The following is a 15,174-nucleotide window of genomic DNA, read 5'->3' as shown; positions in this document are numbered from 1 at the left end:
GTCCATGGTGACTGGTCCACGCATCGGTGGTGAGGTGGACCTTGCTACTGACGATGTTTAGTAGCGCATGTTTAATGTTTCCCTCCACATGCTTTTGAAGGGCAGGGACGGTTTGCTCTGGGTGGAATTACACTGGGTCTCTGGACAACAGTGCCAGAGGTTCTTCCATGGCGATCCTGTGAGGAAGCCAAACCAGCTGTGTGTGAGCTGGAGGAAGAGGCTACAATACGAGCTGAAGAGGTGGTAGGTGCCGCTGTTGGTTGGCCTAGTTCTTCAGTGTGGTTTTGTAACTCCACCACATGCTTGGTCCGTACATGTTTCCACATATTTGTGGTATTGAGGTTGCTGACACTTTTCCCTCTTTTGACTTTCTGATGACACAGCTTGCATATGACAAAGCAAATGTCATCTGCAACTGTGTAAAAAAAGGACCAGGCACTGCAAGTCTTGGGAGCACCCGTTTTGGCTTTTGGAAGAGGCATGCTCCTAATGGGTGCCAAAGTGGAGGCTACAGGCAACGCAGTCTTCCCCCTCCCTCTCCCTTTTGGGGCCGTTCGGGGAATCTCTTCCTCAGAGCTGCTCCCACCACCTTCCTGTACCTCACGCCATGATGGGTCAAGGACCTCATCATCTACACTGCCCTCTTCCACCAACTGCTTCTCCTGGGTAGTCTCGGCAGCACAGTACGCATCAGAAAGTGGCACCTGAGTCTCATCATCAGATGCGTACTGCGGTGTGGTGACCGGAGGCACTCGCCCACCCCTCTCTTCAGAGTCAGAGAGACAAAGCTGTTGGGCATCACTGCATACTGCCTCTTCTTCCATTTCTCCAATGCTGCTTGTCTGGCCCCCTCTTTCCAAGCCAAGAAATTTAGAGAACAGAAGTAGAGATGGCTCCTGTCCTGGGCTCTCTAACTGCCTGGGCAATTTGGCAGGTGATGAAGAGACAGATGGGTGCTCTTCAGTGCTCTGTGCCTGAGAGGATGCTGCCATCCATCCGACAACGGCTTCAATTTGTTCCTCCGGCAGCAGCGGGGTACGGCGATCTCCTACAAAGCTGCGCATGAAGGACTGTTCCCTGCTGAAACTGGGGGATGAGGAACCCACAGCAGGCCCACAATCCCCATGTGCTCTCCCTGCTCCACGCCCACGACCACGTGCCTTACTCCCTGCCTTCTTCATCTTGGTAGACTGATAAAGATAGGCAGAAAAGTAATAAGGGCATAGTGTGCTTATTCCTGAACAGCTCCTAACAGGTATAAGAAACACTAATTTTCTAAAGAGTGGACTTGACTTTAATATGAGGTAATGTGGCCTACACAACTGTAAAGTGGAGTGTTTGTTGAACTTTATTAATTTTGTGTTTTTTTCGCACAACAGGCTACAAAGTTAGCTGCACTCACACACAGACCGTGCAGACAGCCGTGAACGGCGCTGCAAGGCCAAAAAAAGCTCCTCTATGTAATCCTATATAGTGTTTTTTCCACAATCTAGCAGGATACGGATGGAAAACCACTAATAGGATAAATTTGAAAAAATGTGCAACAGGCAGCACTAATTGAAATAAGGACAATGGAACAGTATGAGGCAGTGACGCACCCTGAGCTGACTACCACCGGCTGTGGCGGCAGAACAGACTACAGAGTGAGCTGCACTCACACACACAGACCGTGCAGACATCCGTGAATAGTGCTGCAAGGCCAAAAAAAGCTCCTCTATGTAATCCTATATAGTGTTTTTTCCACAATCTAGCAGGATACGGATGGAAAGCCACTAATAGGATAAATTTGAAAAAATGTGCAACAGGCAGCACTAATTGAAATAAGGACAATGGAACAGTATGAGGCAGTGACGCACCCTGAGCTGACTACCACCGGCTGTGGCGGCAGAACAGACTACAGAGTGAGCTACACTCACACACACAGACCGTGCAGACATCCGTGAATGGCGCTGCAAGGCCAAAAAAGCTCCTCTATGTAATCTGTGGTGCGTTGACCCACGTTACAGCCAGGGGGCACTGTGTGTGCACTTCAAGATGCGCTTGGAGGCATAAATGTGATGAGACAAAGTTCGGCAGGAGTGTAAATGGCCGGTGTGTGTGTTGCAGAGGAAGACACTCTGCGCTGTCAGTCAGAAGTTTGGTTGGTGTTCTGGGACCTGTAGTCCCACAAGTAATTGTGTAGTTCTAATGGGAGATTGGCAGGGCTAGTTATGAGAGATGGGAGGGACAGACTACCCACACACACCCACACTCCCACCCAGGGGAGTGGTTACAGGTATATAATGTGACCAGGGTGTGGGTCACATTTTCCTGTGTGGATCCTGTGTATGGATCCCTTTGGTCCATGTGCATGGTCCTGGAGGGTCGGTGTTGGAGTCTCCTGGTATTGGAGAAGTCCTGCAAGCACCTGAGACCGTGGACCTGATGAACGGTCAGTGTTGGATTGTCCTGGTATGGACTGGAGTCCTGGAAGCACTGAGACCGTGAGTCCTGCAATAGCCTGGGTGTTGGATTGTCATGAAATGGGCTGGAGTCCTGGAAGCTCTGCTGAGGCTATGGACTGAATGCTTGAGGGTGTTGGATTGTCCTGGGATGGGCTGGAGTCCTGCAAGCACCTGGTAAGAGTGTGAGTCCTGGAATGGTCAGAGTTTTGGATTGTCCACGGATGGACTGGAGTCCTGTAAGCACTTTGTAAGATCATGGACTGATGGCCTGTGTGTTGGAAGTGCCTGTGACTGGTCTTCCTGGAAGCGCATGGAAAGGCTGCATCTACAGAGCCTAAGACGGTCTCTGTGTTGGGAAAGCTACAGTTCCTACTGTGGGTCTGGACTATCCGAGGTGCCCTGGTCACAAGGACGGTGATCCCAGTGAGGCAGTTTCCCTGTAAACCAGCACTGGCAGGAGTCAGTGTGTGGAGACGGAGCTCCTGTAAGGTAACTCCAGGTAACAAGGGGTTACGGGCAGAGACGGATCTGCCATTGGAACAGACTATCGGTGGATAATGTGTTCCATTGATATAAATGATGAACTGTTTGTGTTATGGTTTATGATGTTTAATAAACCGGAATAGACTGTTTGTGTGGAAAAATCGTGCCTGTATGCGTTATTCCCGTGCAAAACGAGAGTCCCCCAAGACCCGAAGTAAGGGAAACGCTACAATTCCTATATAGTGTTTTTCCACAATCTAGCAGGATACGGATGGAAACCCACTAATAGGAGAAAAACAGGCTAAATGTACTGCAGGCAGCACTAATACAAAAAAGGACAATTGAACAGTATGAGGCAGTGCTGAGCTGACTACAACCAACTCAGTATCAGAATTCCGATACCGCAAATATCGGCCGATACCCGATACTTGCGGTATCGGAATGCTCAACACTAATCATCATACATTAGTGACCAGTGTTAATTCCACATACGATAGTGCGCTTATCTGTGCTGCCCCCCTTACTAGGCCACCATTGCCCAGCAACACAGGCTTCCCTAACAACAAGCGCGCATTTGCGGTTGTGTTCGACTTATCAGCGTCGCGTTACTTTTGGGCCGGATGACGCGCTTCTGGTCCAGCGGTGCATGCCAAGGTATTTGTAATCCCCCAATCCCAGCACTAGGTTACACCAGCACAAGCAGCAAGGCGCAGGAGCGTCGCTAGACATTTCTGCATAGTAAGGTAACATGACCCCAGCCATTTTTCATTACCAGTCACCGCCACACTCCTACTTATGATATTTATACATCATGCTGGTATATTTCAGGTCCCCTACAACCCTGACGGCCACCAATGCTAGTTACCTATGACAACCTTAAGGTACACCTCAAAGGCTCATCTGACCCATATATACTTCCATCATTAACATTTCCATTGTTCCCTACAGCGTTTGTGGACTTTCTCAGGGACCCTACTTCTTTATACTTGCCTTGCATATCTTCGAAAGCAGAAACCAAGGTAGTTTATAATGAAATACATGCACTTTTCCCTTCTTGCCCTGTCTTTTCCTTACTCCCTTTCTCATTAAGGATTTTACTATGAGTGCCTTAATTTGATTACTTATTCGATAGTCTTTTTCATGTGATCTTCTCCACAAAATGTTAGTACTAACAGGTACAGTATGTTCTCTTGATTACCTGGTCGCAATATTTTGACACAGTGTGTACTTATACAACATTTTGGATTTCTTTTGTTTTTATCTCTTGTATTAATCTGTGCATTTTCCCCTTCCCTTTGTGTTATGACAGATGTATTTGAGTCTTACATGTTCTCTCCTTATTTTTTAGAGACCCCATGACTAAAACCCAGGAGAGTCGAAATGTCAGGTGTTTGAGTCGCGTTACACTAAGAAATCACATTTTTTGTTGGCATTACTTTGTTCCTTGGATTATTATGTTTTTGCAAGTAATCTATTAGAGTGTGCGGTGAATTATGACTTTTTGATTTATGGACCCTCATAGCCCATTCCACCCAGCACCTCATCTTCGTGACCTGAGTGCACACCAATTTTTCCTTCGTTGTAGCTTGCTGATTCAACCTAAGAGACTAATTAGCGAGCTATTTTAGCTTGTGGAATAGTTCAGGGAAATTTCTCATCAGAAAATTCCAAGATGCGATGTATTGTTCTATTTTATACGAAGGAGGTACGTCATTTGGAGTTTATCTTCCTAACTGTTTAAAAGAGGCACGAGTCCAGCAGTGAAAGTACAATCGGCAGGAAACCTCACAGGATAAGCTGCACTTCAAGAGCACAGACCACTGAAACAACGCGTTTGACTCAGTAAGTGTGAAAGTTTTTTGGAATTACATTTTTGTCCTACAACATTACAAAATTCGTTGTTTTAGGTTAGTTAGTTTCTCTTCTTGATGATAGTTAAAGATGTTTTCATATGTAGCTGTATACTACTTTATACATCCCAACAATGTTAGATATACTATGTAGAATGTAGACAAAAATATTTATCCTCAATAATGCTCTGGATAGCAATTTAATAAAAAAAGTGTGCTCTGTTTCCAGATCTGCCATATTACTTGTCGCTGAGTTGACTGAGCACAATGGACTATTTAATCCATCTTTTCCTACTTACTTGTGGTAAGTTAATGATATTGCTCATATGATATTCTGCGTTAATTTCTCAGTATATTCTACACTTTATATTCCAACCTGAAATGTCATACTTTATCATAAAATATTTATTTCTGCCAAAATTACCAATGATAAAATATAAGCGTGAAAGCTTTAATAGCTTAATGCTAAACCAGGTCACTGCATGGTAAAATTGGTGATTTAAAGATAGACATCAATTTTGTTTGTGGTCTATTCTGTATTACAGGTTTTCCATTGATATGTTTCACACATGGTTGGACCTATCACTCTTCATCCACCAACATGAACTATGACGATGCCCACAAATATTGTAGAGAAAAATACACCGATATGGTAGCAATTCAAAACCGAGAAGAGATCAAGTATCTGAATGAGAATTTACCATATAATGCAGCATATTATTGGATTGGTATTAGAAAAAACACTAAAACTGGCCAGTGGACTTGGGTTGGCACCAACAAGGTTCTGACAAAGGAAGCCGAAAACTGGGCTAAGAATGAACCCAACAACAAGAGTGAGAATAAAAATGAGGATTGTGTTGAGATGTATGTGAAAAGGAGTGTTGATTCTGGAAAATGGAACGATGAACCCTGCAGTAAGAAGAAAGCAGCTTTGTGTTACACAGGTATGAAGTAATGGCATAAGACGATTACAACACTTAGAGCGTTAGGAGAACAAATGATGTTTCTAGTGTACATGTCCCCTCATACTGTCCTGTAAGTGATGTCAGGTCTGCAATAGTAACAGTAGTAAAAAAAAAAAACAGAAAGATGTCAGAATCCCTGGAAACCTCTGTGTTCTGGAATATTGGTTATTCCAGTTAAACCATGTAAAGTTGCTCATAGTAGAAAAAAGCATCAGAGTAGGTGACGTGACTCACTGCCTCTATTTTCAGCATACATTTTGCTTTTGCTAATTGCAGTGTTTTTCCTTTATTTCCGCAGCTTCTTGCAACACTACTTCCTGCAGCAATCATGGGGAATGTATAGAAACGATTAATAACTACACCTGCAATTGCTATGATGGATTCTTTGGAAAAGAGTGTGAGCATGGTAATTGCATACATTGCCATACTTTTATCAACCACTTATATGCTTGATACCACCAGATATAGATGGAGGTCTGAATATAACACTTTACATTCCATTTTCCAGTTGTTACCTGTCCAGAGATTGGAAGAATTGATAATGGATCAGTTGTGTGCTCTCATGTGTATGGGAATTTTGCCTACCAATCCAGCTGTGATTTCACATGTTCTGATGGACATCTTTTAGTTGGCTCTCATAATCTACAGTGCAAAGGAAATGGAGGTTGGGGATTCCAGATTCCACAATGTAAAGGTACATACATCATTAAACATTGCTTGAACTTTTTCGTGGTTGCTTGTCCATTAAGCCATTTTTGATTTTTGAAATGTAAGGAGTTGTAATGTCAGTCTTATAAATTGCCTTTAGGTTAACTGACGTATAATATTTTTATTTGTTTAACAGCTATTCAATGCAATCGTCCAGATATACCAGATAACGGAGTTATGGACTGCTCCATTGATGGAGAAATTCTTCCAGAAAAGTCCACATGTAATTTCAGCTGCAAAGAAGGGTTCACCATGGTTGGATCTTCTTCAGTACTTTGCACAACTCCTGGCCAGTGGTCAGAAAACCCCCCAAAATGTGAAGGTAATAATGCTGGATACTCACTGTTTTCTAAATAGTATTAAGGTGTCTTTACCTGTGTAGATATCTGCCCAATTTCTGTCCAATCAGACAAATATTCATTTGATTTGATGTCCAAAATGGCCAAATTAATTTGATTGAAATCGGTTTCATCTGCCAGAAAACTGGTCTGCCTTAAAAAATAGTCTTTCAATTACAATAATTGCAATGTACAAAAAGTTTCTTAAAGATATCTTAAAGACAGCTATATTATTAGGAAAAAAATGGCTTCATTCAAGTATGATCATGTCAAATGAGGGGATTGAGAACTGGTTGTATCCTGACAAAATATCTGAGACCAATTTCATCACTTGTAGGATTGAATTGTGTGTGTCTTTAGGGAGTTGGAGATGATAATTTGGATTTTCTTTTTTGTAGCTATTCAGTGTGACCATCCATCGGCACCAGAAAATGGAGCAATGGACTGCTCTAGCGATAGAGAAATGTTACCATATAATTCTACGTGCAGCTTCATCTGTGATGAAGGCTTTATTTTGGAAGGACATCCTTCAATTCAATGTCTCGCTCCTGGTCAGTGGTCTGCAGAATCCCCAACATGTGAAGGTACTATGGATTTCTTAATCTTTAGACTCATTACTTCAGTTAGGTTGTATAAGATAAATGACCTTCCTACATACATTTGGGGCGTTGATCCAGGGATCTAATCCGATTGCCGTATGTGGAGTCAGGAAGGAATTTTTCCCGTAATACGGAGCTATTGTCTGCCCCATGGATGTTTTACTTTCCTCTTGATCAACATGTTAGGCTATAGGTTGAACTCGACAGACTTAAGTCTATGTTCAACCTTAAAAACTCTGAAACTCTGAAACCATGCCCCAGCACTGATTAGCAGCTTACTCTCAGTATACAATGCATGGTGGAAGATGCTAATCATGGGATTGGGCGGGGGCAGATTTCTGAGCTACATGCTACGTCTAAAACTCTGATTGTATCACAACTGTTGCACTCAGTAAACAAAGTGATGCAACACTCACTGGAATCACGGTCTCTTTCTCTGCAAAAACCTGTGACAGATTCCCTTTAACAGCTTATTTCCTATTTTGCATTAAATTAAAATGTAACAAAATTCACATACTCATAGCAGGTTCTAATATCATTTCTGATCTACTTTCTGCAGTATGTGAAGTTCACATACATTGCAGAATTTTTGGTAAGGGTCGACTCGTAAGTAAGAAACTAACGCATAAAGTCACGTTCTAGAAAATATAGAACAAGGCCAGCATTCCTATAGTATTACATTAAGGCGCAGTGTGTGCACGCCATGGCCAGTATGCAGAAATAAACTAGGTACCTCCGGTTTGTAACGTGCTGTTCCTTAGTATTTGTGTGTGAAGTCACATTCTGGTCTAATGACCCGTCTGAGTGATATTTGTTCTATTTATTTTTCAGAATAATGCAATAACAAACCGGAAATGTGCAGTAATTCTACTACTAATTGAACACTTTTTTTTGTCATGCAGCTGTAAAGTGTATGCGGCCATTGGAGCCAGAGAATGGATCAATGAGCTGTTTGAGTGACCAAGAGGTGTTGCCGTATAATTCTACATGTAATTTCAGCTGTGATGAAGGTTTTACTATTGTGGGCTTTCCATCCGTACAATGCTCAGCTACCGGTCAGTGGACTGAAAACACTCCGAAATGTGAAGGTAAGAAATACTTTCCATTTCAGGAAGCAATGACAGGCAGTGTACTAGACTTTTATAGCTTGAGTGTGAATCTGGTATGACAATGATCGGCATGTTCATTTATTCATTAATTATAAGAATACTAGCTCCATAAAATGTAGACTACAATTTGATTCTTGTGTTTTCTTTGTGCATAGCTATTCAGTGCGAGCGTCCAGAGATACCGCTAAATGGGACCATGAGCTGCACAAGTTCTGGAGAGAAAATGCCAGAGAAATCCATCTGTAATTTTGCATGTGCAGATGGGTACACACTTCAAGGACCCTCCTCAGTACTATGTACTGTTACCAAGGAATGGACAGGAAAAATCCCAAACTGTGAATGTAAGAAAAACATTTATTGTATTTGGTTGTTTTTTCACGTAAATCACTAATCTAGAAACAAACTGTTTAACCTGGCTAAAAGAAAATCCTAATCCAGATATTCTCTGAACAGCCATAGAGTGTCCCTCACTGGTCGCCCCTGTGAATGGTCTAATGGGATGCAAGGATGGAGCCACCTACAACTCCATGTGTGAAGTTTCCTGTTCTGAAGGTTTTGAAATGGTTGGATCATCTGAACTTCGGTGCTTATCTTCTGGACAGTGGTCTTCTTCAGTTCCTTTATGCAAAGGTGAACTTAAAAAACTTGTTTCAACTTTATGAGAACATTTCATGTAGTACAGATTGTAACACACACTCAATCTAAAGTAATTCACAACTCATTGAGCAATATTTCTCAATATCCTTTCTTTACTTCCAGCTGTTCAATGCCCTTCGTTGACTTCTCCAAAGAAAGGTCACATGAACTGTCAAGATAAAACCAACTACAAGTCAGAATGTTCCTTCAGCTGTTTGGAAGGCTTCCAGCTGCTGGGATCACCAGTACTTACTTGCCAATCATCTGGAGCATGGACTTCATCTGAACCCAAATGTGAAGGTAAATTGTAAAAATATTCTATCCAGGTGTATTAATGAAATCAGAAAACATTTATTGCCTATAAATGAATGCTTTATCTTTGGTTTTCACTTCTTTTCCAGCTGTTCAATGCCCTACTCTGTCTGATCCTGAGGATGGCCATATGGTCTGTTCAGATGCTGCAAACTACAAGACACAATGTTCATTTAACTGCTTGAAAGGCTTCAGGTTAATTGGATCACCAGTGCTCAGTTGCCAGATATCAGGAGCATGGACTTCATCTGTTCCCAGATGTGAAGGTAAATGTTGATATCAACATTTTTACCCAGTTACCAAAAAGAATAAACCCTGGATGCAAAGAATCCCGGGCACCCCACTCAGGATTCCCCGAGTCAAGGCCAAAAGCTGCTAACAAACAGCAGCGCTCTCTTTGGGTTTGGCTCGATTGAACGGTCCGTGCTTTATGAATGGCCATGTATTTGTATGAACACATGCAATACTACTCTCTAGAAGGGATAGCACATAGCCAAGAGTAACTTCCGGTAATATAATCACCATTCTGCAAGGAGCCTGATAAAGATAACAACTTTGTAAGACAATATCATAAAATTTTCAATTTTGCTTGAACATAGTATGTCATCCACAAAAGATGAATACATTTATGCAAAAACAAGAGATAAACAAGGATTATCCCCCATTCTGCTCATTTGTTTTCTAGTAATATATATATATAGTTACTAAGAATCTAGTTTTTTATTTTTGCAGCTATCCAGTGCAATGCTCTTGTTGCTCCAAAAATGGGAAAAATGAATTGCAGTCAAGCAGATTTTGGATACGGTACCCTGTGCACATTTACTTGTGAATATGATCTACTACTTATTGGAGCAGCCTCTCTAGAATGTGAGAGCACCGCACTCTGGAATAGAGAGGTCCCAACTTGTGAAGGTAATTTCCATAGCATATAACAGAGTGTGTTCTCTACATATGGCATGTCATTACAGTTTTCTGTTTGTCTCTCCTCTGTAGCTGTGCCGCAGAATACAGCCACAAACTTAACAGTTGGAATCGTCACATCCGCGGCTTCTATGTTGTCAATTGCATCTCTCATCATCTGGATCATAAAGCGCATGCGCAAAACAGGTACATGATAAAGCCGAGATTGTCTCATTGTATTCATGGGGCTCTCTCATCAAATGCTCTGTAGATAGAGGAAAATGAATACATGTAATGCCATTTATTAATTGTATATTTATTTATTTACAGCAAAGACATTTACCCCAACAAAGTAAGTTACCATTCTGCCTAAACATTTCCTATAATCATGGATGTAAAGCAGGCTGCTTAGTTATATTACTCTTACTCTTCTTTACAGCAGTTACCAACATCTTGAAGCAGCAGGAATCTACCAGAATACTGATGATAGCGGGGAGACTGTGTAATAAGCGGTAGGTATATGGCGGCATTTTACAGTTCTCTGAATATTGTGCCACCCAAGTATTCGCTACTGTATCATGATGTAAAGGAACAAATTATATTTCCTATTTACAGTCGATTATTAAATCACTTTGGTCTTTTTCACACAACTTTTATTACAATTGTTTTACAATATGTATATTCCCTAGATCCAGACTACACGTGCAGCACACAGCGGCATTAATCTGCCAATGACACGCATTGATAATACACCTTAGCATGGGTTTTTTTTAGTATTATTCTGTGCTGCACACTTAACCCCATGAGTGTATCTCAGTACACCTTTGGATAGTTTTTTCTATCCACAAATCCTTCTTATATAGCCCTACTGAATCGGACCTGTCAACAGATTTCACCGTTCTGACTGCATACATTATTAAATAGATTTATTTGACTCAATATAGCTGGCGTATCCACTTTGAAAATGCAGTAAAAACACCAGCCTCATCAAGTCTAAGAGATCTATTTTATAATATATGGAAGTTGTATTGTCAAATTTGCCGAGAGATATATTTATAATATAGTCTGCACTAGGGAAAAGGGATTCTGAATGAAAACATGTCACGTAGACGGAGAGCTTCTGTTAATATATTGTTTATCCATTTCTTCATGTATTAGTGTGAATTATGCCTTTTTATCAGAACAATTTATCAGGCATTCTTTTAATAAATGAAAGTGGTGACAATAGTAAAGCCTGAATAATGAATTGTGTGCATTTTTTTTTCTTTTTGCAGAGATCTTGTACTTGAAAATTGTATATGGAAAAAGGCATCCATCTTTCACTGGTGAAATGACATTGTAAAATAGATGCTACTACTGAATTGTAGAGATGTTATCCTGAAAAGCCGCAATCCCTGGAACTGATGTAGCCTGTAGCCTGGGTGTGAGGACTTTCAGTGATCGTGGTACTAAATGTTTTGTTATGGCCGCGCTGTTACAGCTGTATTGTTAGTATTATTTATCTTGACATGAATAGGATGTGGACAACCTCAACTATGAGTCAGCACATTGCATTTGCACATGGGCTCAAGAGGTAAGGAGGGCCACTGCCACCTCAAAAGCAGGCGGAATTGGGCATTATGATGAGCTATTGGACTGCAAAGGGGCCATATACTGTTCTTGTGCAGGGGCCCATCCTGTCTGTGTCCGCAAGTACCTATGAGAATATTAAATAAGTATTTATGAGTAGTAGAGATGAGAAATGAATATTCGGCCTTTTATACTGGGGACATATTGAGTTATCAGTAATGCAGTATAAAATATGTATCTGTTTATAACAGTCTGTATAGATAGTCATCCCAATGGGATAAACTATGTAGTTTGTTTTATAATATTATTGTTTTTTTAGTGTATAGAGAAAAAAACACAATCACATTAATGGTTTTGACCAAAAATGAACATATTTATGGCATGTCAGCACATTGAGCCAATTCAACATTTGCAACTTTTTAAGCCAATTTTCTTTATTTGTCTTGTGATGTTTTCTGGGACAAAAAGTCACATGTTCCTCTAAAATGTTGCAAAATGTTGCCAAAGTTTTAGGCATACATAAAACCATTCCATGGAGGAACTGGAGAACATTTGCAGCAAAAAGGCGCAAATTGAAAGATGAATGTGGCACATGCAAAAAAGGTGCAAAACACCAAAAACTTGGCAAAGAACAGGCATAAACACAAGAATGAAGCGGGCCCTTCATGGTTACGCCAGCGTGACCAGCTGTCACTCATCTGACACTTTATCATGTAGTCCAGATACACAAATCTTCTTTGTATAAAACCTCTTCAGCTATCCAAGAGTAGTATGCAAACCAATACAGCTGATAAATGGGTCATGATCACTACTCCATCATGCAGCTGCTGCTATTTAGTTACTGTAGTAATTTGTTGTCATATTGTGACAATATTGTTGGCAGTATGAGAGAGAGAGAGAGAGTAAAAATATAGTGTAAATGTGTATGAAAATATTGGAATAAGCATCAGGAATGGCAATATGTTAAAATATGTTTTGTATTGTATCACCTGACACCATAGAAGCAAAAGCACAAATTTGCAAATTATTAAAGAAGTTGTCCAATACATTTATATTGATGGCATATCCTTAGAATATCAGATCAATAGGGATGCGTCAGCCAGCACTCCCTGTGCCGGTGGTGGGCGGATGGGATCAGTTATGAGGTGGAACATTACAGCTCCATAAACCGCATAGTGTACTGCAGGTCTACTGTACTCATTCAATACCCGGCCGCGGCCACTATACAGTTGATGAAGTTTTAATGTGCAGCTCCGCAATTGAGCACTTCCAGCCAACAGCACCAGGAGCACTGATAGGTGGGGGTGCTGGTTGTCACATCGCCACCAATCTGATATTGATGACCTATCCTAAATATAAATCATCAATATAAAAATATTGGACAAACTCTTAAGGTATTATATATGACGTGTGAATGACTCCACAACAGCGGCGGAGATCATCTTCTTTAATCTGTTGTAAGATGAAACATTAATTAATATTTAAAATTATTTATATAATTTATTTTAATAAATTGTGATTATTGTTTTATTATGTAACATAATGTCACATAACATGAATAAATTTATAATAAATTGTTTCCATCATTGTACAAGTATTGTTTCTTTTAATTTAAATGGGAGCACATCTTCCAAAACTCTGTAGGGGCTTTCATTAGATATTTACCAAGAAATAATCAAAAAAGCAGAATGAGCAATGCAAATATATCAATATCCACACATAGAAAGCAAACTATAGTACGCAATATATTACGAGTTGATTTCAAAGACAAGTATGAGGTACAAGGACTCTTGTAAAATGATTTTAGCTTTGTACATGCTTAAACAACACAAGTTATAACATTTGTAGACTATCAAACAATAGCAATGTAGTGTAATACTGATTACAGCCATAATGCTCATCCAGCAAGCAGGGAACATGCAATGGCCCTGGAGATGTAATTAGGGTAAGACTATGTGAACACAACCGTATTTTCAGACCAAGTTGTTCTGTCTTTGAATTAACAGACAGCATTGGAACCAATGTTATTCAATTGGGCTACTCAGATGTGCGTTTTTTCACTGACTGAATGTCAGCCAGCACTAGTCTCTTCAGTATTTCAGCTGAATTTCACCAGTCTACGCGTGCGCAAAAATACCAAAGTTCCGCTAGGAACTTCAGGGAACCATACTGGCAAAATGTTCGTACCCCCTTGAGACTCCGCATAGGCTCCACCCTACCTCCACCGTCACACTTCAAATCTTCCACAGTCCCATCGCCCACTCTAGCAAAACCTTAACTTCTGCACCACGTTCTCACCAATCAGATATTAACAGTTCCCAGCAAACACCATATCACATACTGTACATAGCCAGCAGCTTTTGTTTTGGCCAAAAGATTTTTTTAAGCAGCCACCAAGACAAAGTAGACTCTTTTGGCGGGGCCCTATTCTACTCTAACGTATTAAACATTTCTTAAAATATCTAAGGGTATGTTTCCACCATCTGTAATGATGGCGCTTTGGACGGAGCGGAAAACTCGCTCAGCCCAAAGCGCCGCCCCCTTCTGTACGCACGGTGATTTCGGATGTGTTCATTGCACACATCTGGAATCTCCGCACCCTATTCATAGGGCCCTGTGATTTACCTTGTTGCGACGGAGCGTCGCCGCAAGATAAAGAGACATGCTGCGTTCTAAAAAGACGCGCCGCATGTCCGTAAACGCAGGCCTGCCGAGTGCGTGTTTGCACGCATAGTGGAGAAGGGATTTCATAAAATCCCCTCCACTATGCTGTAACATCTGGACGCTGCGGGTTGAGCGCTGTGGATGTACACAGCGTTCAATCCGCAGCTATTCCGGAAGTAATCCTGAACGTGGACACATACCCTAATACTCTTTTTAGGTATATATTTATATATTTTTCTTCAAGGGAATAAGTCACATACATTTTTTAGAATAACCATTAATACCACATACAAGGGACAAATACTGTCACACCAGGACCAGATCATATATTTACCACCACATAGTGACCGTATACTACCACATCCAAGGGACCGTTATAATAGATGAATGTGGATAAAATCCACGCTGCTGCGACAAATGATGGATCCAGATATAATTATAGGATGTTCGGGTGGTTTATTCAATGCGTTTCGAAGCTCATGGCTTCTTCTTAAGGAAGTTTCCACAGAAAGATATCTTTCTGTGGAAACTTCCTGAAGAAGAAGCCATGAGCTTCGAAATGCGTTGAATAAACCACCCGAACATTACATAATTATA

At 41.0% G+C, this 15,174-nt stretch overlaps 1 protein-coding gene across 1 annotated transcript; it reads left to right on the top strand.

Annotated features, from left to right (window-relative positions):
- Positions 1–4,705: 4,705 nt before the first annotated feature.
- On the top strand, positions 4,706–13,494 carry LOC138647879 (E-selectin-like). The gene is made up of 17 exons (XM_069737215.1): positions 4,706–4,769; positions 5,007–5,081; positions 5,323–5,721; positions 6,041–6,148; positions 6,251–6,436; positions 6,587–6,772; positions 7,187–7,372; positions 8,290–8,475; positions 8,652–8,837; positions 8,950–9,126; positions 9,256–9,432; positions 9,534–9,710; positions 10,177–10,356; positions 10,438–10,551; positions 10,675–10,696; positions 10,784–10,856; positions 11,619–13,494. The coding sequence occupies exons 2-16, from the start codon at positions 5,045–5,047 to the stop codon at positions 10,848–10,850; spliced, it is 2,388 nt and encodes a 795-aa protein (XP_069593316.1). The 5' UTR covers positions 4,706–4,769; positions 5,007–5,044; the 3' UTR covers positions 10,851–10,856; positions 11,619–13,494.
- Positions 13,495–15,174: the final 1,680 nt, after the last annotated feature.

Source organism: Ranitomeya imitator, chromosome 8, assembly GCF_032444005.1.
Source record: "Ranitomeya imitator isolate aRanImi1 chromosome 8, aRanImi1.pri, whole genome shotgun sequence".
NCBI classification, from domain to species: Eukaryota; Metazoa; Chordata; class Amphibia; order Anura; family Dendrobatidae; genus Ranitomeya; species Ranitomeya imitator.
The sequence above is the reverse complement of the archived record's forward strand: the minus strand, read 5'-3'. Positions and strand labels throughout refer to the sequence as shown.